Raw genomic sequence first — 24753 nt, 5'->3', positions numbered from 1 at the left:
GTTCTTGAACGCTTTAATTTCTTTGCTGTTTTTTTATTGACGTAGCACTCACAAAAGCCTTGGAACACTATACAGAACAGAACACATGCAATGATACCACAGAAAGTTGGGAGTTCAGAGGTAAAACACAGAAGTGACTGTTACAGTGACTTTTTAATGAAAAAGTACTAAAATGGATGCGAAGCAAACATTGTCCATCTTCCTGAATTTTCTTCCTGTCTTCAGTCACACAACATGTTCGAAGACAGAGCCCCAGCAGTACCAATGTTTAAGCGCCATAGGAAATCGTCCAAAGGAGTTGTCAGGGTTTGGCCCCGGCCAGCAGCAAAGGGCCACGCGGCCGCTCTATTGCCCCTCCCACCGCTGGGGTGGGGAGGAGGATTGGAAGAAAAGGCAAAACCCGTGGGTCGGGATAAGGGCAGTTTAACAGAACGGCAAAGGAAGCGAGCTGTACTGGTAAGAACAAAGGAATACACAGAGTGACTCGCTCACCATCTGACGCCCAACACACTCCCGAGCCGCGATTCACCTCCCCCCGGCCAGCTCCCCCACTCTGCACCGAGCAGGACGGCACATGGCATCCAATGGCCTCTGCATTTGGCCAGTTTGGGTCAGCTGCCCAGTTGTGTCCCCTCCCAGCTTCTTGTGAAAGTTAACCCTATCCCAGCCCAACCCAGGACAGCAGTTGGACTCGGTATGTTAATAGTTTCAATGCTTTCAATTAGCAAAACAAAGATCCTTGCTTGACCTTTTCTTTAAAAAATAATAATTAACTACTGAGTAGAATTTGCATATTTTCAGGTTTTAAATGGTTCCATACAGCCATTAAACACAATTTTTTTTTTTTTAATACTTGCTTTTTTTTCCTTATCCCTCAAGCCTTGTCCTCTGGAGGCTTCTTACCTGTGAAAGAAGACATGGGTACTGTTAAGACGTACAAAAAAAATACACCTCCCATTTCTCCCTCTCTCAGAGTTTAAGATCCATCTGAAAGGCATGAAATTAAATCTCAATTTATCTACATTCAGTAGTCAGGAAAGCCACTCATGCTATCAAAACCACCAGTGTCCTCACAAAGGCAATACTTGCTCAGCATCTTCTCATCGTGGTGCTTTGTTTGAATCTTCCAGCTTGCGATGCATCCTCAAGTTTATCACTGTAAGCCTTACAAAACACCTTCATCCTAAGTTTTCCGCGTGTATGCCAATATTGCATCCTCTTATAATGTCGATATCCCAGTGTTCTAACTGATTTCACATCACGTGGAACACATTGTTTAAACAAGTCTAAATGAAGGGAAATCAGTCAACTTGGTTGGATGTTATGGTCTTCTATTCTGAAGGAAAACTTCTGTACTATGCCAAATCCTTTACTAAAAATGATTCTGTGAAGTACTTTCTTCATTTTAAGAAATTAACACTACAACAAACAGCAATATTCGCACATTAGAGAACCAATAAAGATATGGAAAAAATACTTTGAGGAACAGTAGAGGACGTATTTGCATCCTGGGAGCAGAATTAATTATGCTTTTGTGCAGCAGCTTTGAAAGTTTAAATTCCACATCACATTTTTTGGTGTTTAATACCAGTAATGCCTGCAATTGCCTAACCCTAGGAATCACACAATTTTATTTTGCTCACTCATTGCTATGTCAAAATGCCAGTGGGTGGCGGTCCAAAACATTCCATGGTTGGTGTCTCTGTCAGGGTGGAATTGTTTCCTAAAAAAGTATTTTTACAGTCCAAGAAAAGTTAGGTTGAATTATTTCTTTTGTCCAGATGAAATCATTATCTAAAGAATTTAAAGTTCCTGTGAGACATTCTAGAAATTTCAGGCTTAGAGCAAGTCAGGAACAAAAGCTGGAATTGGAGTTAGGAGAGGTATCTTTCCTATTCCTCCTCCCTTCCAGTATGATGTCAACTGGAAAGGAAGCAAGAGAAATAGGTATCACGTGGCATAGTGAGAGGCTGAAAGAAGACAAGAAATTAAAGTTAGGCTGCACAAGGAGTTATATTGCTAAACAGCTATGTTATAACAAGGTTTCGCTGCTGAAGACAAAGGGAATATGAGTACCATGCCAGGGCTTACATTCTAAAAGATCTGAATGAGCCATGTGTAGACGTTTTACAGGGTTACGTTCTGCACATTTGTACCGTGACTGCCCTCAGCAGCATGCAGGGACAGGAGAGCCGCATGAGCCAGTTGAGAGAATCACAGCACTGTGTTTATCTGGGTCTCTTGCTGATGCCACACTCCCTTTCAGCTTACTGCAAGAGTTGGCTACCTTCTTAGCTCCATGTTAGCCAAATAGACCAGGCAACACATCTCAGGGAGGAACCTCTAGACTAAGTGCCCAAGTCACGCAAGGAAGAATATATCTACACAGAGCAGAAACTCTCTTTGTATGCGCAGCTGTGTGTGCAGATGAAAGTAGATGCATGCATGCGACCCAGAGGCCGGAGAAGAGGAACATTTCCTATGTATATCTTCATCTCATGGATAATTTCAGGAGGAAAGAAACTCCAAAATCTAAACACACCGTTTCAGCCTTACTCACTTCAGAGCGTCACTTACCAGTGTCAGACTACAGTCTGAGCTCTGCAGACAGAATGACAGTCTGGGTGCAGTTCCAGGGGTCAGCTAAAGCCATTCTACTTTAACAAACTCTTCTTTCTTCTGTCTTGTGCTCCATTGGCACAATTTCTGCTGCACAGATCTCTCGTCATTCTAACAGAACTGAGCATATGGTGGAAATGTACTTACTAATGTACTTACTGAGGCATTTTGGTGCTGGAGACCAGCCCCTTTCCGAACAGGCTATTCGAACCCAGTATTGTCCAGTCGGGGTTGAATAACCAGTATTGCAGTGGTAATCCGCATGCTGCCCAGGCCTCATTGGAAAGTAATAGTTTTTGTAGTACTCCAGTGTTCCACTTAACTTGCCATTTTCTATAGCTGGGTAGTCACATGGTTTCTCTTGAAATAGAATTTAACAAGAACATCATCAACAAATGCGTGACAAAAAACTCAGGAGACAATTTATTCAGATTCAGCTTCATCACCCAAGTGATTTCTGAAACTGGCAGGGTCAGAAGTGCACACCTTGGCAGATCCCAAGGAGCGCAGGAACATCGGCACTCTGCTTCTGCTGTCTCTGTTGTTACCTATACCTCGGGTGGCTCCCCTGTTACCATTGCATATGGTTTGATATTTGACAGGTTATAAAAGGTAGAATAAAACTGTGGTTGTTCATAATATTCCAACAAACAACTGCAAGTAAAAATCTAAAGCTGCAACAACTACGATGGAAGATACCTTCCAACTGTTACCTGTGCTTTTGTTTGGTTTGGATACTTTAACACTCTCTGCGTCCTCTTATCTTGACTGGCATGCTACTCCTCAGGAGGACCACAAACCTTCCTGACAGGGAGCTGACTACAGCACTTCTTAACACACACTTTCACAGTACAGTACTACATAATGCCTGTGTTTACAAACACAATGTAAATGTGGACAATACCATTCTTTTTACAGACAATTTTTCCAAACCGTCAAATTAAGCTCTACCTCACCAAGAAACACAATGAAGAAGCAACTCTCATTTCTCATACTTCTTAAGTTTTTCTCTTGACCTCTTTTTCACTGAGATATTTCCAACAACTCGACATCTTGTGTCTTCACTCACGAGAGCTACTTACGGACGCAGCCTGGATCAGGCACCCAGCCATTCTTGGTGCATTCAGATGTGGTTTTGCCAGTCAATGTTTTAAAATGGTATCCAGGATCACACTCTATTGTGATTACATCACCTACTATGTAGTTGTCTTCTTGAGGTCTAAAGTTCCCGTTGGGAATTCTTGGAGGAGAGCATACAATTTCTAAACAAAAAGAGAAAAAATGGATGCTAATTCGAATGATATATTTACATTTATTGCATAAGTCCTTAGCTTTATAGTACATGGACAATAACTGCGTAAAATTGTTAAAAAGATGTTTCTTAGGGCAAAGAAAAGGTTACATTTCTCTCTCACTCTTAGAAATGTATGGTTCTGCAAGAGGAGAGTGACAGCTGTTACTGATGTCATGTTAATTAGAAGACTAAATATCAACTGCAAAGAGAATGGCGGGAGCAAGAACTAGAGGTGATCAAGCTGAATTTGACTGATCTTTTCCAGCAGGTCGTTCCACAGCTAGAGCTTAAAATAACCTATGCTGGGCTCACTCACAGCTCTCCTGGGCTGGTTTATGGGCGCTGTCGCAAGGGAGGGCAGGTTCTCTGGCAGGTCCTAAAAGGAGGAGTAACTATTCTTCACTAGGAACTGATCATTCGAAGGCTGTGTGATAAGCTTAGGCTCTGGCACTGACACTGCAAGTACGTCAACAACTAAGAAAGGACGAGAGTGGTATTCTAAAAAGCTCATGATATCTTTATGCTCAGATAACTCAGGCAAAGATATTCTTTATAAACTGGAGTTCGTCTTTTGGGGTTTTTCATATTCTGCTTCCAACTCAGACGAGTAGCACCAACACACTCAGGGCTGGGAGGGCATGACTATAAGGTAACTCCAGGTTGGTCCTGCTTGGGAATGAAGGTGGATGAATCAGCGGTATGCACATACTGCTGAATCATCTAGGTTCAGCGGTAAGTCAAGTAGGATCCAGAACCCCTATCTGAATATGCCCCAAGTATCAGAGCCCAGGATATCTGCATCTGGAAGAATGTTCTGTTTGGCACTTCTCAAAAGCAGTATGCTGCTAAACCGTAGGCAATGCATATTAATTTGTATCACTGCTAATCCTGAAGCAAGAAAGCTCACGAACTGAGTGGGCACTATGACTGACTACTCTTTATTTCTAAAGGAGCCTTCTGGAAGAGGTCCCGGCAAGGTCAGTGGTACATAATATCCTACAACATTGCCCTGTTGCCAACGTTTTTTTCCAGTTTCAAGTGTTTGGTAATTTCTTGAAGACAATTCAAGGTACTAACGATTTCCGCCAAATTTAGATCACACTATCTCAACTGGGACATGGCACGCATATTTCTCTTTGTGGGATTGGGAGATTTGGTTGAAATCTTTAAGTGTTGTAGCTGAATGAAATAAAAGTAAAATCCATGACCCAGAGGGCTGATGTCAATCAGCACTAGCCTCAGAAATTACGGATTTTTCATCTTAACTGCTCGGAAGGCATGTGGGAGTTAGAAAGCAAGCGGGAGCTTCAGCATTGTAAACAGATTAAATTGTATTGACCCTCAGAGAATCTCTGATGGGAAGTTTGAACACCATGGATAATGCGGTTGCGTAATTACAGTTCTCATGACATTGAAGAAATTGCTGTCTTCATCCTAGACTAAGGGTCACGGACAGTGGCTGGATTCATGCACACCATGTCACTTTGATCCTTGTTGATACGTCATTTCATGTCCATGGCTCTTAGGGTTAGTGAACTTCAAATCTATGCTGTACACAATTCTTGATGTAATGATTGTGTAGAAAGTACTGTCATTTTCACCTTTATGTATAATCCGTCTTTGCAATTCCATTGTAATTTTCAGCTTAGACACTTATGGCCACCAACGGACTACTACTCCTTCTGAAACTGGACTACTTCAGATTTGCTCAAACTCCTTTAGAAATGGCCATGTCAGCTTCAGATTGTTCTTCCTATGACACTACCGTGCTATTTCAAAAGAAGTCTTGAAAGGCAGCTTACAAACTGAACTCAGGATTTTAATTTGAAAGACACCTTTGTAATTTCCAGTCATTTCTGAAAGGTTGCACAGTACACCAACAATTTCTTACGGAAGTTCTACCAGCAAAATAGGGATCATTTTTGAATTGTTCCTCTTTGGTTGGAATTGGTTGATGAGAACTAGTAGCCTGGAAGTCTCAAGAACAGATATAATGACTAGCAACCTGCTCAGTCTGCTCAAACTACGGTAAGACTCATCAGGACACCCAGACAAAATGCAGAGGTCAGTTCAGGAGGTCAAGCAAACTTCTATTGTCTCAAATCTTCATACAGGACGAGACGTTGAGTGGTATTTTACTGAGTGGTTAGTCCTATGATTACAAGTAGCAGAGTCTTGGCTATGGTGACACAACATCGCAACTACTGAACACGCAATACCTGAAGATGCATTAACTTGTATCTCCCCCTCAAAGAACTGCCTGTCGTTCCTAAGTAGCTCATCAAGCTAAAACTATTCGCTTTTCCCGGTTTTACTCACACTGCTTCAATTCATATGGTATCACACAAACATTTCTTTACCCAGTCCTCCAACATATAGCACAGCCACTGACATGTACCCATTGTGTTCATGTTAAACACACATAAAAAGGTATCGAGACTTGATGTGATGACAACAGGACTTCAAAAACCATACCACTTCTCTAAGAAGTTGCTTTCAAATGTTGATTTTCCCACGCCATTAGAAATCTCAGATTACTTCTGCAGTATGAATTTCTCTGGTATTAATACTTTGTTGTAGTTGTTGTTCTGCTTGCTTAAGTATTCTTTTTAGTGTCTCATTTTTCCATTCCTTAGACAAAATATTTTTGTCATAATTTGTACAAGGTAAAAGAGATTCAGCTTTATCCTTCCTATTTGTCCAAATAAGGATTTTTTTCTAACCCAGGAAATATATTTCCTATGTTTTCCCCAATAATGAAGAATCATACAAGAAAAAAAAAGAGAATAAAATAACAACAGCTACTAATGCTGCATGAAGCATTTAAGCATCACTCTCGTTCATGTACTGTACTGAAGCAATTGTTGCTTTGTGGACGTATTTAACTCACTCAAGTGCTGAGGATGATGAGGTGCTGAGGGAACTGGAGGAGGAGTTGGCCAAGCCACTCTCCATCACCTGTCAGCAGTCCTGGCTAACAGGGGAGGTCCCAGGTGATTGGAGGATTGCCAGTGTAACACCCATCTATAAGAAGGGCCAGAAGGAGGATCCCGGGAACTACAGGCCTATCAGCATGACCTCAGTGCCAGACAAGATCATGGAGTGATTCATCCTGAGGGAGCTCACAGGGCATGCGAAGGATAAGCAGGGAATCAGGCCCAGCCAGTATAGGCTCATGAAAGGCAAGTCCTGCTTGACAAACCTGAGCTCCTTCTATGACCAGGTGACCCACCTACTGGATGAGCAATCGCGAGTACAAGGTGGCGGTACACAAAGGAAACAGAAGACAAAAAGGGAAAGTCTTTGGAATGTTTAGGTAAACAAACAGTCTCCTCAATGCTAACAGGCAAGGGGAAAGCACAGATTCCTACCTCTGCAGGTTGGTGCTTGTGACCATTCTCCATTTCTACAAGAGACATAATTTCCACCCATCATTTGAAAATTGTTTTCACATTCATACTGCACCCTGGCACCGGGCAGATACCTTTCTGGTGGAGTGCTTGTAATGTAAGCGTTGGGAATTTCAGGTGCGGCTCCACAGCTAACATCTGCAAAGAGAGGTGCATTTAAGAACAGTAGTGCGGCACTATGACAGTCACAGAACTTTGCATTCCGCAGCACCCTTGCTCCTGAGGAACAAAATGGTTTGCGTAATGCAGCTCATTTTCTATGGGTACAAAAGGAAGAGATTATGGTCTTTACTCTGCATGCTTCGGCAGACACTATTATTTTTCCCTAGTGACTAAGGAGAGAAAAGGGCTTGTAGAGCTCGGCCGAAGATGCAGACATGCGCTGTGCAGCACTGTGTGCCAAAAGGGCTGGTGAGCAAAGTGATTTCTTTACTCTTTGTAGGCAACTTTCAGAAACTGTGATTCTTAGTGATGTGCAAATGAGATACATTAACCTACCAGTTATCTCCTCCTTTGCAGCCAGCATCTGTTCCCCCATAACCCACTCCACGCTTGATTTGGGTGGCCGTGTCAATCTGCTTGAGGATAGGAAGGCTCTGCAGAGGGATCTGGCCAGACTCTATTGATGGGCCAAGACCAACTGTATGAGTTTCAACAAGGCCAAATGCCAGGTCCTGCACTTTGGTCACAACAACCCCATGCAACGCTACAGGCTTGGAGAGGAGTGGATGGAGAGCTGCCTGGCGGAACAGGACCTTGGGGCGTTGGTTGACAGCCGGCTGAACATGAGCCAGCAGTGTGCCCAGGTGGCCAAGAAGGCCAGCAGCATCCTGGCTTGTATCAGGAGTAGTGTGGCCAGCAGGAATAGGGAAGTGATCGTTCCCCTGTACTCGGCACTGGTGAGGCTGCACTTCGAGTACTGTGTTCAGTTTTGGGCCCCTCACTACAAGGACATTGAGTTGCTGGAGCGTGTCCAGAGAACGGCAATGAGGCTGGTGAGGGGTCTAGAGAACAAGTCTTATGAGCAGCAGCTGAGGGAGCTGGGGCTGTTTAGTCTGGAGGAGACTCAGAGGGAACCTTCTTGCTCTCTACAGCTACCTGGAAGGAGGTTGTCGTGAGGCGGGTGTTGGTCTCTTCTCCCAACTAAGTAGCGATAGGATGAGAGGCAATGGCCCCAAGTTGTGTCAGGGGAGGTTTAGACTAGATATTAGGAAAAATTTCTTTTCTGAAAGAGTGGTCAGACATTGGAATAGGCTGCCCAGGGTGGTGGTTGAGTCACCAGCCCTGGAGCTGTTTAAAAAACATGCAGATGTGTCACTTTGGGATGTGGTTTAGCAGGCATGGTTCTTTTGGGTGGATGGTTGGACTTGATGGTCTTAGAGGTCTGTTCCAACCTACGATTCTCCGATTCTATGATTTCAGCAGTGAGCTAAGTTTCAGCTACTAGCTTCAGCCCCCAGCAAAAAAGACTTCTTTTCTCATCTACCCTGCTTTTTGCTTCTTAGGAGCCAGAAAAACAGGTGCTGTCGCAGCCCCTCAAAGCAAGTCACCTGTTGGCTCTACTGACCTGACTCACCTACATGCCCGAGTTGCCCTTATTTAAATTCACAACATGAAAGACTAAGAAGGATCATAGGCTACTTAGAAATAGAACCAATACCTTCACAGAAGGGCGGTGCCGTCCAATTTCCTTCTCTGCAAATAATTTCAGGGGGACCAACAATCAGGAACCCCGCATCACACTGGTAGCGAACTGTTTCACCGGGCTCATAAATATCCTTGTTTCTGCCTTCAATTTGAGTATTGGCAACTTTTGGGATACTTCCACATGGCATTTCTGAAAAGATACAGAAAGTCGATGTTTGTGCTAATGGGACACACGTAGAATGAGTGTACCGCTGCCACCAAACAGAGGCTTCAGAGAGCTTTTTCTCACATCGGCACAGTCATCTGCTCACCGTGGATTTTATATACAAGGTAGCATATGGAAGGTTAAAGAAATTGTTCCCCTAAACAGGCATGGACTTCAGTCACTGAATTATTGAGATCCTGTTTCTAATCATGGCAGAAAATTTTAATAAAGGCTTCTGTCTCCTACTACCGGGCAGATACCTATGCTGTTGAGTGCTTGTAATGTAAGTGTTGGGAATTTCAAGTGCGGCTCCACAGCTAACATCTGCAAAGAGAGGTGCATTTAAGAACAGTAGTGCGGCACTATGACAGTCACAGAACTTTGCATTCCGCAGCACCCTTGCTCCTGAGGAACAAAATGGTTTGCGTAATGCAGCTCATTTTCTATGGGTACAAAAGGAAGAGATTATGGTCTTTACTCTGCATGCTTCGGCAGACACTATTACTTTTGCCTAGTGACTAAGGAGAGAAAAGGGCTTGTAGAGCTCGGCCGAAGATGCAGACATGCGCTGTGCAGCACTGTGTGCCAAAAGGGCTGGTGAGCAAAGTGATTTCTTTACTCTTTGTAGGCAACTTTCAGAAACTGTCATTCTTAGTGATGTGAAAATGAGATACATTACCCTACCAGTCATCTCCTCCTTTGCAGCCAGCATCTGTTCCCCCATAACCCACTCCACGCTTGATTTGGGTGGCCGTGTCAATCTGCTTGAGGATAGGAAGGCTCTGCAGAGGGATCTGGCCAGACTCTATTGATGGGCCAAGACCAACTGTATGAGTTTCAACAAGGCCAAATGCCAGGTCCTGCACTTTGGTCACAACCACCCCATGCAACGCTACAGGCTTGGAGAGGAGTGGATGGAGAGCTGCCTGGCGGAACAGGACCTTGGGGCGTTGGTTGACAGCCGGCTGAACATGAGCCAGCAGTGTGCCCAGGTGGCCAAGAAGGCCAGCAGCATCCTGGCTTGTATCAGGAGTAGTGTGGCCAGCAGGAATAGGGAAGTGATCGTTCCCCTGTACTCGGCACTGGTGAGGCTGCACTTCGAGTACTGTGTTCAGTTTTGGGCCCCTCACTACAAGGACATTGAGTTGCTGGAGCGTGTCCAGAGAACGGCAATGAGGCTGGTGAGGGGTCTAGAGAACAAGTCTTATGAGCAGCAGCTGAGGGAGCTGGGGCTGTTTAGTCTGGAGGAGACTCAGAGGGAACCTTCTTGCTCTCTACAGCTACCTGGAAGGAGGTTGTCGTGAGGCGGGTGTTGGTCTCTTCTCCCAACTAAGTAGCGATAGGATGAGAGGCAATGGCCCCAAGTTGTGTCAGGGGAGGTTTAGACTAGATATTAGGAAAAATTTCTTTTCTGAAAGAGTGGTCAGACATTGGAATAGGCTGCCCAGGGTGGTGGTTGAGTCACCAGCCCTGGAGCTGTTTAAAAAACATGCAGATGTGTCACTTTGGGATGTGGTTTAGCAGGCATGGTTCTTTTGGGTGGATGGTTGGACTTGATGGTCTTAGAGGTCTGTTCCAACCTACGATTCTCCGATTCTATGATTTCAGCAGTGAGCTAAGTTTCAGCTACTAGCTTCAGCCCCCAGCAAAAAAGACTTCTTTTCTCATCTACCCTGCTTTTTGCTTCTTAGGAGCCAGAAAAACAGGTGCTGTCGCAGCCCCTCAAAGCAAGTCACCTGTTGGCTCTACTGACCTGACTCACCTACATGCCCGAGTTGCCCTTATTTAAATTCACAACATGAAAGACTAAGAAGGATCATAGGCTACTTAGAAATAGAACCAATACCTTCACAGAAGGGCGGTGCCGTCCAATTTCCTTCTCTGCAAATAATTTCAGGGGGACCAACAATCAGGAACCCCGCATCACACTGGTAGCGAACTGTTTCACCGGGCTCATAAATATCCTTGTTTCTGCCTTCAATTTGAGTATTGGCAACTTTTGGGATACTTCCACATGGCATTTCTGAAAAGATACAGAAAGTCGATGTTTGTGCTAATGGGACACACGTAGAATGAGTGTACCGCTGCCACCAAACAGAGGCTTCAGAGAGCTTTTTCTCACATCGGCACAGTCATCTGCTCACCGTGGATTTTATATACAAGGTAGCATATGGAAGGTTAAAGAAATTGTTCCCCTAAACAGGCATGGACTTCAGTCACTGAATTATTGAGATCCTGTTTCTAATCATGGCAGAAAATTTTAATAAAGGCTTCTGTCTCCTACTACTGGGCAGATACCTATGCTGTTGAGTGCTTGTAATGTAAGTGTTGGGAATTTCAAGTGCGGCTCCACAGCTAACATCTGCAAAGAGAGGTGCATTTAAGAACAGTAGTGCGGCACTATGACAGTCACAGAACTTTGCATTCCGCAGCACCCTTGCTCCTGAGGAACAAAATGGTTTGCGTAATGCAGCTCATTTTCTATGGGTACAAAAGGAAGAGATTATGGTCTTTACTCTGCATGCTTCGGCAGACACTATTACTTTTGCCTAGTGACTAAGGAGAGAAAAGGTCTTGTAGAGCTCGGCCGAAGATGCAGACATGCGCTGTGCAGCACTGTGTGCCAAAAGGGCTGGTGAGCAAAGTGATTTCTTTACTCTTTGTAGGCAACTTTCAGAAACTGTCATTCTTAGTGATGTGAAAATGAGATACATTACCCTACCAGTCATCTCCTCCTTTGCAGCCAGCATCTGTTCCCCCATAACCCACTCCACGCTTGATTTGGGTGGCCGTGTCAATCTGCTTGAGGATAGGAAGGCTCTGCAGAGGGATCTGGCCAGACTCTATTGATGGGCCAAGACCAACTGTATGAGTTTCAACAAGGCCAAATGCCAGGTCCTGCACTTTGGTCACAACCACCCCATGCAACGCTACAGGCTTGGAGAGGAGTGGATGGAGAGCTGCCTGGCGGAACAGGACCTTGGGGCGTTGGTTGACAGCCGGCTGAACATGAGCCAGCAGTGTGCCCAGGTGGCCAAGAAGGCCAGCAGCATCCTGGCTTGTATCAGGAGTAGTGTGGCCAGCAGGAATAGGGAAGTGATCGTTCCCCTGTACTCGGCACTGGTGAGGCTGCACTTCGAGTACTGTGTTCAGTTTTGGGCCCCTCACTACAAGGACATTGAGTTGCTGGAGCGTGTCCAGAGAACGGCAATGAGGCTGGTGAGGGGTCTAGAGAACAAGTCTTATGAGCAGCAGCTGAGGGAGCTGGGGCTGTTTAGTCTGGAGGAGACTCAGAGGGAACCTTCTTGCTCTCTACAGCTACCTGGAAGGAGGTTGTCGTGAGGCGGGTGTTGGTCTCTTCTCCCAACTAAGTAGCGATAGGATGAGAGGCAATGGCCCCAAGTTGTGTCAGGGGTGGTTTAGACTAGATATTAGGAAAAATTTCTTTTCTGAAAGAGTGGTCAGACATTGGAATAGGCTGCCCAGGGTGGTGGTTGAGTCACCAGCCCTGGAGCTGTTTAAAAAACATGTAGATGTGGCACTTTGGGATGTGGTTTAGCAGGCATGGTTCTTTTGGGTGGATGGTTGGACTTGATGGTCTTAGAGGTCTGTTCCAACCTACGATTCTCCGATTCTATGATTTCAGCAGTGAGCTAAGTTTCAGCTACTAGCTTCAGCCCCCAGCAAAAAAGACTTCTTTTCTCATCTACCCTGCTTTTTGCTTCTTAGGAGCCAGAAAAACAGGTGCTGTCGCAGCCCCTCAAAGCAAGTCACCTGTTGGCTCTACTGACCTGACTCACCTACATGCCCGAGTTGCCCTTATTTAAATTCACAACATGAAAGACTAAGAAGGATCATAGGCTACTTAGAAATAGAACCAATACCTTCACAGAAGGGCGGTGCCGTCCAATTTCCTTCTCTGCAAATAATTTCAGGGGGACCAACAATCAGGAACCCCGCATCACACTGGTAGCGAACTGTTTCACCGGGCTCATAAATATCCTTGTTTCTGCCTTCAATTTGAGTATTGGCAACTTTTGGAATACTTCCACATGGCATTTCTGAAAAGATACAGAAAGTCGATGTTTGTGCTAATGGGACACACGTAGAATGAGTGTACCGCTTCCACCAAACAGAGGATTTAGAGAGCTTTTTCTCACATCGGCACAGTCATCTGCTCACCGTGGATTTTATATACAAGGTAGCATATGGAAGGTTAAAGAAATTGTTCCCCTAAACAGGCATGGACTTCAGTCACTGAATTATTGAGATCCTGTTTCTAATCATGGCAGGAAATCTTAATAAAGGCTTCTGTCTCCTACTACCGGGCAGATACCTATGCTGTTGAGTGCTTGTAATGTAAGTGTTGGGAATTTCAAGTGCGGCTCCACAGCTAACATCTGCAAAGAGAGGTGCATTTAAGAACAGTAGTGCGGCACTATGACAGTCACAGAACTTTGCATTCCGCAGCACCCTTGCTCCTGAGGAACAAAATGGTTTGCGTAATGCAGCTCATTTTCTATGGGTACAAAAGGAAGAGATTATGGTCTTTACTCTGCATGCTTCGGCAGACACTATTACTTTTGCCTAGTGACTAAGGAGAGAAAAGGGCTTGTAGAGCTCGGCCGAAGATGCAGACATGCGCTGTGCAGCACTGTGTGCCAAAAGGGCTGGTGAGCAAAGTGATTTCTTTACTCTTTGTAGGCAACTTTCAGAAACTGTCATTCTTAGTGATGTGAAAATGAGATACATTACCCTACCAGTCATCTCCTCCTTTGCAGCCAGCATCTGTTCCCCCATAACCCCCTCCCTGCTTCATTTCAGCAGTGAGCTAAGTTTCAGCTACTAGCTTCAGCCGCTATGGAAAGTGATTTCTCATCTACCCTGCTTTTTGCTTCTTATGAGCCAGAAAAACAGGTGCTGTTGTAACCCGTTCAAAGCAAATCACCTGTTGGCTCTACTGATCTGACTCACCTACATGCCCGAGTTGCCGTTACTTGAATTCACAACATGAAAGACTAAGAAGGATCATAGGCTACTTAGAAATAGAACCAATACCTTCACAGAAGGGCGGTGCCGTCCAATTTCCTTCTCTGCAAATAATTTCAGGGGGACCAACAATCAGGAACCCCGCATCACACTGGTAGCGAACTGTTTCACCGGGCTCATAAATATCCTTGTTTCTGCCTTCAATTTGAGTATTGGCAACTTTTGGGATACTTCCACATGGCATTTCTGAAAAGATACAGAAAGTCGATGTTTGTGCTAATGGGACACACGTAGAATGAGTGTACCGCTGCCACCAAACAGAGGCTTCAGAGAGCTTTTTCTCACATCGGCACAGTCATCTGCTCACCGTGGATTTTATATACAAGGTAGCATATGGAAGGTTAAAGAAATTGTTCCCCTAAACAGGCATGGACTTCAGTCACTGAATTATTGAGATCCTGTTTCTAATCATGGCAGAAAATTTTAATAAAGGCTTCTGTCTCCTACTACCGGGCAGATACCTATGCTGTTGAGTGCTTGTAATGTAAGTGTTGGGAATTTCAAGTGCGGCTCCACAGCTAACATCTGCAAAGAGAGGTGCATTTAAGAACAGTAGTGCGGCACTATGACAGTCACAGAACTTTGCATTCCGCAGCACCCTTGCTCCTGAGGAACAAAATGGTTTGCGTAATGCAGCTCATTTTCTATGGGTACAAAAGGAAGAGATTATGGTCTTTACTCTGCACGCTTCGGCAGACACTATTATTTTTCCCTAGTGACTAAGGAGAGAAAAGGGCTTGTAGAGCTCGGCCGAAGATGCAGACATGCGCTGTGCAGCACTGTGTGCCAAAAGGGCTGGTGAGCAAAGTGATTTCTTTACTCTTTGTAGGCAACTTTCAGAAACTGTCATTCTTAGTGATGTGAAAATGAGATACATTACCCTACCAGTCATCTCCTCCTTTACAGTCAGCATCCGTTCCCCCATAACTCCCTCCCCGCCTGATTTCAGCAGTGAGCTAAGTTTCACCCACTAGCTTCAGCCGCTAGGGAAAGTGATTCCTTTTCTCATCTACCCTGCTTTTTGCTTCTTATGAGCCAGAAAAACAGGTGCTGTCGCAACCCGTTCAAAGCAAGTCGCCTGCTGGCTCTACTGACCTGACTCACCTATATGTCCGAGTTGCCCTTTTTTAAATTCACAACTAGGCTCACTAGAGATGAGCCCAAGTGTGGCATGCCGGGGTTGGGGGTCATATCGATAGCCCAGCTCAAGTTCATCTACACCAATGCATGTAGCATGGGCAACAAACAGGAGGAGCTGGAAGCCGTTGTACAGCAGGACAGCTATGACTTAGTCACTATGACTTGGTCACAATCACAGAATCGTGGTGGGATGACTCTCATGACTGGAGTGCTGCGATGGATGGCTATAAGCTCTTCAGAAGGGATAGGCGAGGAAAGAGAGGTGGTGCAGTGGCTCCGGATGTTAGGGACTGCTTCAGTTGTATAGAGCTCAACGATTATGATGACAAGGTCGAATGCTTATGGGTAAAGATGAGGGGGAAAGCCAACAAGGCAGACATCCTGTTGGGGGTCTGTTATAGACCACCCAACCAGGATGAAGAGGTAGATGAAGTTTTTTTATAAGAGGCTGGCAGAAGTCTCACCATCGCTAGCCCTTGTTCTCATGGGGGACTCTAACTTACCAGACATCTGCTGGAAATACAACACAGCAGAGAGGAAACACTGCAGAAGGTTCCTGAAGTGTGTGGAAGATAACTTCCTGATGCAGCTGGTAAGTGAGCCTACGAGGGGAGGTGCCTTGCTAGACCTGCTGTTTACTAACAGAGAAGGACTGGTGGGCGATGTGGTGGTCGGAGGCCATCTTGGGCTTAGTGACCACGAAATGATAGAGTTCTCAGTTCGTGGTGAAGTAAAGAGGGGGGCCAGCAAAAACACCACCATGGACTTTTGGAGGGCAGACTTTGGCCTGTTCAGTATGCTGGTTGAGAGGATCCCCTGGGAGAGAGTGCTGAAGGGTCAAGGGGTCCATGAAGGCTGGACATTCTTCAAGGAGGGAGTCTTAAAGGCACAGGAGCAGGCTGTCCCCATGTGCCGCAAGACAAACCGGCAGGGAAGGCGACCGGCCAGGCTGAACAGGGAGATCTTGCTAGGACTCAGGAAAAACAGGAGGGTCTACCATCTATGGAAGAAAGGGCAGGTGACTCAAGAGGAGTACAGGGGTCTCGTTAGGTCATGCAGACACGATATTAACAAGGCAAAAGCCCAGCTAGAACTCAGGCTGTCCACTGTGGTAAGGGAAAACAAAAAATGTTTTTACAAATACATCAACAACAGAAAAAGGGCCAAGGAGAGTCTCCATCCCTTATTGGATGCGGGGGGGGGGGGGGGGGGGGGGAGAATATTGCCAACAAGGATGAAGAAAAGGCTGAGGTCCTTAATGCCTTCTTTTCCTCAGTCTTTAATAAATCAGACTGGTTATTCCCAGGGTACTCAGCCCCCTGTGCTGGAAGATAGGGAAGGAGAGCAGAATAAACGTCCCATAATCCAGAAGAAAGCAGTTAATGACCTGCTATGCAACCTGTCCACTTGTAAGTCTATGGGGCCGGATGGGATCCACCCCAGGGTGCTGAGGGAACTGGAGGAGGAGTTGGCCAAGCCACTCTCCATCACCTGTCAGCAGTCCTGGCTAACAGGGGAGGTCCCAGGTGATTGGAGGATTGCCAGTGTAACACCCATCTATAAGAAGGGCCAGAAGGAGGATCCCGGGAACTACAGGCCTATCAGCATGACCTCAGTGCCAGACAAGATCATGGAGTGATTCATCCTGAGGGAGCTCACAGGGCATGCGAAGGACAACGAGGGGATCGGGCCCAGCCAGTATAGGTTCATGAAAGGCAGATCCTGCTTGACAAACCTGAGCTCCTTCTATGACCAGGTGACCCTCCTAGTGGATGAGGGAAAGGCTGTAGATGTTGGCTACCTGGACTTTAGTAAGGCCTTTGACACTGTTCCCCACTGCATCTTAGTGGAGAAACTAGCTGCCCATGGTTTGGGTGGGAGTAGTCTTCACTGGATAAAGAACTGGCTGAATGCCTGAGCACAGAGAGTGGTGATGAATGGAGCTAAATCCAGCTGGCGGCCAGTCACAAATGGTGTCCCCCAGGGCTCAGTTTTGGGTCCGGTCTTTATATATGATCTGGATGAGGGGATAGAGTGCTTCCTCAGTAAGTTGGCAGATGACACCAAGTTGGGTGGGAGTGTCAATCTGCTTGAGAAAAGGAAGGCTCTGCAGAGGGATCCGGACAGGCTGCATCGATGGGCCGAGGCCAATTGTATGAGTTTTACCAATGCCAAGTACCGGTTCCTGCACTTGGGTCACAAGCACCCCATTCAACACTACAGGCTGGGGAGGAGTAGCTAGAAAGCTGCCCAGCGGAAAAGGACCTTGGGATCTTGGTTGACACCTGGCTGAACATGAGCCAGCAGTGTACCCAGGTGGCCAAGAAGGCCAAGGGCATCCTGGCTTGTATCAGGAATAGTGTGGCCAGCAGAAATAGGGAAGTGATCGTGCCCTGTACTCTGCATTGGTGAGACTGCACCTCGAGTACTGTGTTTGGTTTTGGGTACTAACTGAACTACTATTAACGGGTACTAAACACTACTAGTAACACTGCATGAAGTATTTTAGCATCAATCTCGTTCATGCACTGTACTAAAGCAATTGTTTCTTCCTGGACATATGTAACTACACTCAAGTAACAAATGATTGAAATAACTGGTTTTGCTACTGCTGTCGGTGGGAAACTCTTATCCAGTTGTTTGGTCCTGTTAACACTTAATCCCTCCAGATCTTCATGGGATATTGGTCAGATGTGGATGGATTTATTTTGTTACGAATGAACTAACTTGTGTCATCACTAATCTCTGAAATGACTTCCAAACGCAACAAATGTGCAAAATAACTTCAGGCAAGGCTAACCAGTGCAATAGGGGGTTGGATTCCATCCTGATGCAGTACACTGCGCGTCTGCTCTTTCACCGTATCTGTACCCTTCATCACAGGCAAACTGTAGTTGTTCAGATTCCTTGTAAGACTCCTTTGGAGAATGTACGTATCCATGCAGAATTTCTGGCAGGTCACAGATAATCTCTGAAATTGAGCAAGACAAAATCCATATATTTTTGTTTATTTTTATTTGCTGAGTATAAATGCCTATTGGAATCAAGTTTCAGGTTTCTTTCACTCGACTTCACAAAAACAGTTGCATTTAGAAACCGATTGAAACTTATTTGAGAACTCTTCACTGACGTGACTGTGGGTGCCAGGTAGGAAGTGCGGTGTAGCACAGCATCAATAGCAAATTGGTTCTTGAGACAGATTTCAGGGCTTTGCTTTGGATTTTAATGGATCTCAGAATCAGTATATAAGGCAGGGGACATTCTAAAATACGCAACTAGGCTAGCTGAAATTTAGGGTTTTCCGTTTTACCGATAATTTCATTTCCTTGTAATTTCCAGCAAATGTGATACGCTCTCTTAGCCAGCAGACAATTAGTTAAATCATGGCATCAACAGGAAGAAACAACTGAACTATCTGGAAAACTGATACTGGAGTGCTTCACTACCTGTAAAAGAACCTCAGCATCCCCAGCTCCTTGCCAAACCCAGCAAAACCACTGAGATCTCGCAGTTTCCAAAAGCTGCACTCATAATGTCAGAAAATATTCAAGACGCTGTTTCGGAGGCCACAGAGCAGGACACCAAAGAGTTCTCTTGGATTCCCTTGCTAGATTTACTTCGTATTTAGGATGAAATATAGCTCAGTGGAAATATCATCATGTGACGAAGCTCACTGTATCCTGCAAGTTTTACAAGCGCGTGTGTTTAATCCCACTTTCTACTGTTCAAATTCTAATAAATGGGAGTTTCAAAGCAGCAAAATGCAGCGCTGAAATTGTGAAGAAAACATACAGGTATCTGACATCCTGACATGTCTGCTCTGCTCTTCAGACGCGCCCTTCCCAATCAGGTAAGACATAAAGAATCTAAGGCACTTGATGGACTGAATATTTACTAGTGGATTGTTACCATAAGCTTCCTGGGATTCATTCTGACATGCTGACAATCCAAAAACATATGATCCGCAAAACGGGAGGAATAACCCCAGCCACCAGCAGAAGCTGCGGGCAGGGCAGGGCAGGGTGGGGTCGACTGGCTGAAAAGTCCTTTTGCAGAAGAAAAAATGGCAGTCCTACTGGACAAGTCGAACAGGGGGCAGCAATGCGCCTTCGCAGCAAGCAAAGAAAACAGCGTCCTGGCTCCATGGAGAAGAGTGTTGCCAGCGGGTCAAAAGAAGTGAATAAGATTTATTCCTGATGGGCAAATTCACAAACATATTTCACACCCATAGTCTGAAAACTGCTTTCACATTCATATAGTCTGGCACCAGGCAGATACATCTCCCGTTGAGTTCTAGTAACGTAAGCCAAGGTTTAAAATCTTCATAAAACATCTTTCATGAAGAAATTATGTCTGAGACAGTTTTCTGAACTCAAGGTGCATCTGTATTCTACTTATCAATTCAGACATCCACATCCTCGCCAAGCACGGAAGAGTACTTGCACCAGAAGTGGAGAGAAACAGGTAACCCAGGACTTATTTTCTCCTCAAATACAGGTATCTACAACTGATCAGATGCACATGCAAGATGTGTCTGACAGATAAAAATTATTCAAATATGGTGCATATTTACCAGTGATACACGAAGGAAGCTCAATGTGTCCATCAGAGCACTGCTTGATAGGAGAGGCTGTGAGTTTAAATCCTGTCATGCACATAAACTTCTGCCACTGACCACTTTGAATCAGAAACGTGCGTCTTTGTCCGTTGGAGAGAAGTAGGTTTTGGGCTTCCAGTTGCTGTTTTGTAATAGTACATGGTGCTAGGGAAACAATAAAAATTAAAAATGGTAGAGCACGGATCTTTGGTGGCTTTTAGCACGTGAAGAACCTCCTCAGTAAAGATAGCGCAAAACCACCTAGGTTCTCACTCAGCAGTGATTTTTAAAAATAAAATACAGACTGCTTAAACACTTGATCTGTATCACAGTTAATTCAGGGTATTTAGTTTTAGGTAGTTTGTCAATGACATGGCACAACGTCCAAGAATATTCTTATTCACCTGTATATAAGACTCATTTCCAGACTTTGCAAACAGCAGTGATGGGCTCAAGAGGTACTGATTTCAGGAGATTGCAGTCCTTGAAATAATTAATTGATGAAATCCGTACAAGTAAGTCTAATTTTATCCCTGGTGTTTCCATTAACTGAGATTAAAAACTAATTTCGTAAGACTCCTAAGAGCAAGCTCCAATGAGGAAACTGAAGACGGCAAAGCAGCTTATGACAACAGCGCTCCTCACCCCATATGCGGGGCAGTCAGGAAAGTGTGCGAAAGGAAGTCTAGCAAATGCGGTCACTGGAGGGAAGAGGCTGACACCACTGTCAGTACGTGTGCCTTGTTGCACAAACTCTTGAGAGTACAGACAAAACATTTATCTGCTTGTAACCTTCCAGACAGCTCCAAAATTCTGACAATAAAAACCACGACTGAGCATAAATGATTTTGGGATGCTAAAGCCCAAGATCCTCAAGCTGAGGAGTACTGAATCCAGGGATTAATCTTGGCCCTTTACAGACTTGGTAACCGAGCAACAAATGTAAACTCAGTTCTGAAACTCCTACTTTAAGAATGATGAGAACTGTCTACCAGGGTAAACTCAACAAGCAATACAAGTTACACTTACCCAAACACTCTGGTGGTCCAGGTACCCAGATTTTTTCATGGCACATTACCCATTCTGATCCCGACAAAGTGTATCCCAGGTTGCACGCGTACTGCACGCTGTCACTTTCCTTATATCCTGATTTATGCCCACTAACGATTTCTCCAAAGTCAACGAGAGGTGGGTCTTCACAGGCTGCTCCTGCAGAAGCTGTGCACGGATTCTGGTTATGTGACGGCACGCTGCCATTTGCTTCTTATCTTGATTTATCCCTGCTAGCAATTGCTCCAAAATCAGTGGCGGGTGGGTGTTTGCATGCTACTCCAGCAGAAGCCATGCACGAGTGCTTGTTAATCGATAGATGCAGGACAGTACTGACAGCTGCAAGCCATGGCACTACACAGGAGTTAAATAATGTTCCAATGACCGACCGACATATCCCTCCACCTGGCAATATCCTGTTCATTTTTTGAAAGTACAAGTTATATATAAGGAAGCACTCTTAAAGGCAGGGGGGGGGGGGGGGGGGGAAATCTTGATACGAATAAGTTTAAATGGATCAATCATGGAGTTTAAAAGTGGTTATTTTGGTAAAGGTATACATCCAGTGAAGACCTCCTTCAGACAGCGTGTTTTTTGTAGCATTCTTCTTCCCAAAAATAACAAAGCACCTGTGTGTTTGGAGAGTTGCATGCTGTTTTAAAAACAAATCTGTATTCTGCATTTTTAATAGCATGTCTTGAGCATAAGAGTAGCTAAATGAAAACATAAAGGAATTCATCTGGATTAAGGTATTCTGAGTGAGTTGTGGCTTGTAAGAAGTTAGATTCTTTATGAGAGCCATCAACTTCAGGCGCAAGGCAAAGAAGCAAGCTCATACAAGAAAATACAAAGCAAATATTCTCAAACACATAGTTCTATATTACAAGTCTCCTTCCAAACTTCTGAAAGGAATTCCATAAAAAGTAAATGGTATAGTTTCATTATTTTTTTCCAGTTCGCTTTTCTTGATTTTCACCAGCTACATCAGTTAAAAGTATAAATTTCCATTTAATCATTTACCTTTACATGTAGTACAACCCATCCACAGCAGAAACACTACGGTCTGGCTGTGCAGCGTCATTCCCAAGCCTTAGAAGTTCAATATGTCTCGGGCAACAGAGTTCTTTTCTGTATTCCAAATTGGACGTACTTGTAGTCACTCCCATGATTCCTGAAGTTGTCCTTGCAATCTGTTCCCCTCATTTTCTTGCAACACAGCAGTCAATCTGTACAGTTAAATTGTGCAATCGTTGCAAAAAGGCTTCAATACTTTGTGCACAAAACTTTTCAGACTGAACTTGACACTGAAACATTATGACACCCATAACCAAAAACTCACGGTGCATTTATCACACACGCTATAGTGCAATTAGGTTTTCAAATGCTGCAACTTCAAATTTTGTTATAGTCAAAAACATCTGCTGACATGTGGAGCCCCTAATTCGTTATCAGTTTGCTTAAGATTTTAACAGCCTAATGAAAATACAAAGTTATTGTTAGTCCTATTCAAATAATGCTAACATGCATAGTCCAAATTAATGCAGAGAGCCTCAGTAATGCAAATTTTTTTAAAAAACTGTTTTACAGAAAACCTGTCCCAGCACCTAACCGCCTCCTCTGGTGTTACACTCATCCTTCCCCTGCTCCTCTGGCTGACAGCGACAGTCTGTCTCAAGGAGGCTAGCAGGACAGTGAACCATTAACGTACCAAGGTTTTTATGGGAAGAGTTCAATGCAAGTAGCAGGAGACCCTTGCTCCTAAGTACTCAGGTCTTCTTGTGTTGATACATATGTATTTTCTTAATACAGTCCACTTTGTTTGGATCCCCGCTATTCAGCATCTCTGTTTGCTAAAATTGGGTTTACCTGGACAAGACCAAGTTGTACTTCTGCTGGGGCCGCTGCTTGACCACGGTGGTTTGTTTTTACACTCTTTGACCTCTTTTCATCCTGTCATCCCATATTCTCCTTCCCCACGCCACATTGTAGTCTGGAGCCACAGGCAGATCAGTAACTGCTCGTTACCAGTATGAAATGCCTGACCAACCTAGTGGCCTTCTGCGATGGAGTGAAGACGTCAGCGGACAAGGGAAGAGCTACGGATGTGATCTATCTGGAATTCTATAAGGCCTTTGACACGGTCCCCTGCAACATCCTTCTCTCTAAATTGGCGAGATGTGGATTTGCTGGGTGAACTCTTTGGTGGATGGGGAATTGGTTAGATGCTCGCATCCAGCAGGTAGGAATCGATGGCTCAACGTCCAGATGGAGATCAGTGACAAGTGGTGTCCCTCAGGCATCTGTACGGGATTCAGTGCACCCTTGGCAAGTTTGCAGGTGACACCAAGCTGGATGTTGCAGCTGACGTGCCAGAGGGACGGGATCCTGGGCTGCATCAAAAGCAGCGTGGCCAGCATGGTGAGAGAGGGTATTCTGCCCCTCTGCTCCGCTCTGGTGAGACCCCACCTGGAGTTCTGTTCGGAGGGTAGATTCAGTCTAGATAGAAGGAAGAAATTCTTTACAATGAGGGTGGGGAAACACTGGCATGTGTTGCCCAGAGTGGTGGTAGGTGCCCCATCCCTGGAAACATTCAAGGCCAGGCGGGGCGAGGCTCTGAGCAACCTGATCCATTTGAAAATGTCCCTGCTCACTGCAGGGGGATTGGGCTAGATAACCTTTAAAGGTCCCTTCCAACCCAAACTGTTCAAGAATCCATTCTGTGATTCTGTGACTCAGAGCTAAACTAAAACACATGTAGGCATCCAATGGGGTCATTGCTCAGCAACCGTCATCACAGCTAAACAAGCTAAAAGCAGCTCAAGACAAACCCCGGCAAGCCCAGAGATCCTGAACCATCAACTCATCGTAGAGCCTCTGTTTTTTTATTTGCAATGGCAAAAATGATATTTGTTGGGCTACACCAGCAGGACAGCTTTGACTGAAACAAGCTCCACTCTCACGTGACAACACTATGATTATTTTCAAGATTACTTTCTGGGTAGATTTTTGTGAGTTTATTTTGTTGTGATTTTTGTTTTGGTTTGTTTAGTTTTTTACCACAATCTTCGCTCTTAGGATGTTCTCATTTTTTTCTTCCAGTGTGCTTGCTGATGAGAACTATTGGGAAATACAGAATTTACTAACCTAGCCATTGACTTTGAGTTGTTTTTTCTCCCTTCAAAAACACACATGGCGTTGTTTTGTTTACTGAACGATAACATCCATCTGAGGACCAACAGATTTTGCTATTACTATATACACTAAACGAATTTCAACATCACTGATATGCCACCAACTGGCAGAACTTCAAAGCGCCTTGCAGAAAGGCTTTTCTCCAAATCAAAGTCCACAAAAGTCTCAGTGACAAGCACCCAATATTAGCACCTCGATTAACCACTCTTCAAGCAACTAAGCACATTCCTTTGAGAAAACCAGGAATATGAGCATGTAACTAATATTTCTAGAGACAGGTAGCATGTATTTCTATATTAGATTCTTACATACCAGTCCAACGTGACCCTAAGCACTGACTGTTGCTTATGGAGTCCTGGCAGGCTTGCAATATAAAACAACAGCCCCCCCCAGACAGTATTAACAAAGCTGTCTGGATTTCATTCCGAGTCCAATCTTTCTGGCTCACTTCTTCCTCACTCTCTAATCCTCCTGTGCTTCAGAGAGACCGATGTCTCACTGAGGAACTTTGACTTGTAGTATAGCACTAAGAAGAACTAATAAGGTGAAA

The 24753-nt window shown here is 44.8% G+C and overlaps 1 protein-coding gene across 1 annotated transcript; it reads right to left on the bottom strand.

Moving 5' to 3' along the window:
• Window positions 1-12: 12 nt before the first annotated feature.
• LOC142361572 (complement factor H-like) lies at window positions 13-22396 on the bottom strand. The gene is made up of 13 exons (XM_075422332.1): window positions 22032-22396; window positions 20991-21179; window positions 19938-20126; window positions 18165-18335; window positions 14234-14410; window positions 13060-13236; window positions 11022-11198; window positions 8984-9160; window positions 7285-7461; window positions 3702-3881; window positions 2779-2979; window positions 858-903; window positions 13-453 (listed from the first exon to the last, which is right to left on the bottom strand). The coding sequence occupies exons 1-12, from the start codon at window positions 22090-22092 to the stop codon at window positions 875-877; spliced, it is 1905 nt and encodes a 634-aa protein (XP_075278447.1). The 5' UTR covers window positions 22093-22396; the 3' UTR covers window positions 13-453; window positions 858-874.
• Between the last annotated feature and the right edge of the window lie 2357 nt (window positions 22397-24753).

The sequence above is a fragment of the Opisthocomus hoazin genome, chromosome 6 (assembly GCF_030867145.1).
Source record: "Opisthocomus hoazin isolate bOpiHoa1 chromosome 6, bOpiHoa1.hap1, whole genome shotgun sequence".
Taxonomy (NCBI): Eukaryota; Metazoa; Chordata; class Aves; order Opisthocomiformes; family Opisthocomidae; genus Opisthocomus; species Opisthocomus hoazin.
This window is presented reverse-complemented; position numbering and strand designations above follow the sequence as displayed.

Bases quoted from the DNA above. Each gene is read 5' to 3' on its own strand.
- LOC142361572 (XM_075422332.1), bottom strand. From the start codon at position 22,092: ATGACGCTGCACAGCCAGACCGTAGTGTTTCTGCTGTGGATGGGTTGT. The intron at 18,336-19,937 runs GTAAATATGCAC...GCTCAATTTCAG, and splicing joins GCTTCCTTCGTGTATCACTG to AGATTATCTGTGACCTGCCA. The intron at 11,199-13,059 runs GTATTGGTTCTA...GTATCTTTTCAG, and splicing joins GGCACCGCCCTTCTGTGAAG to AAATGCCATGTGGAAGTATC.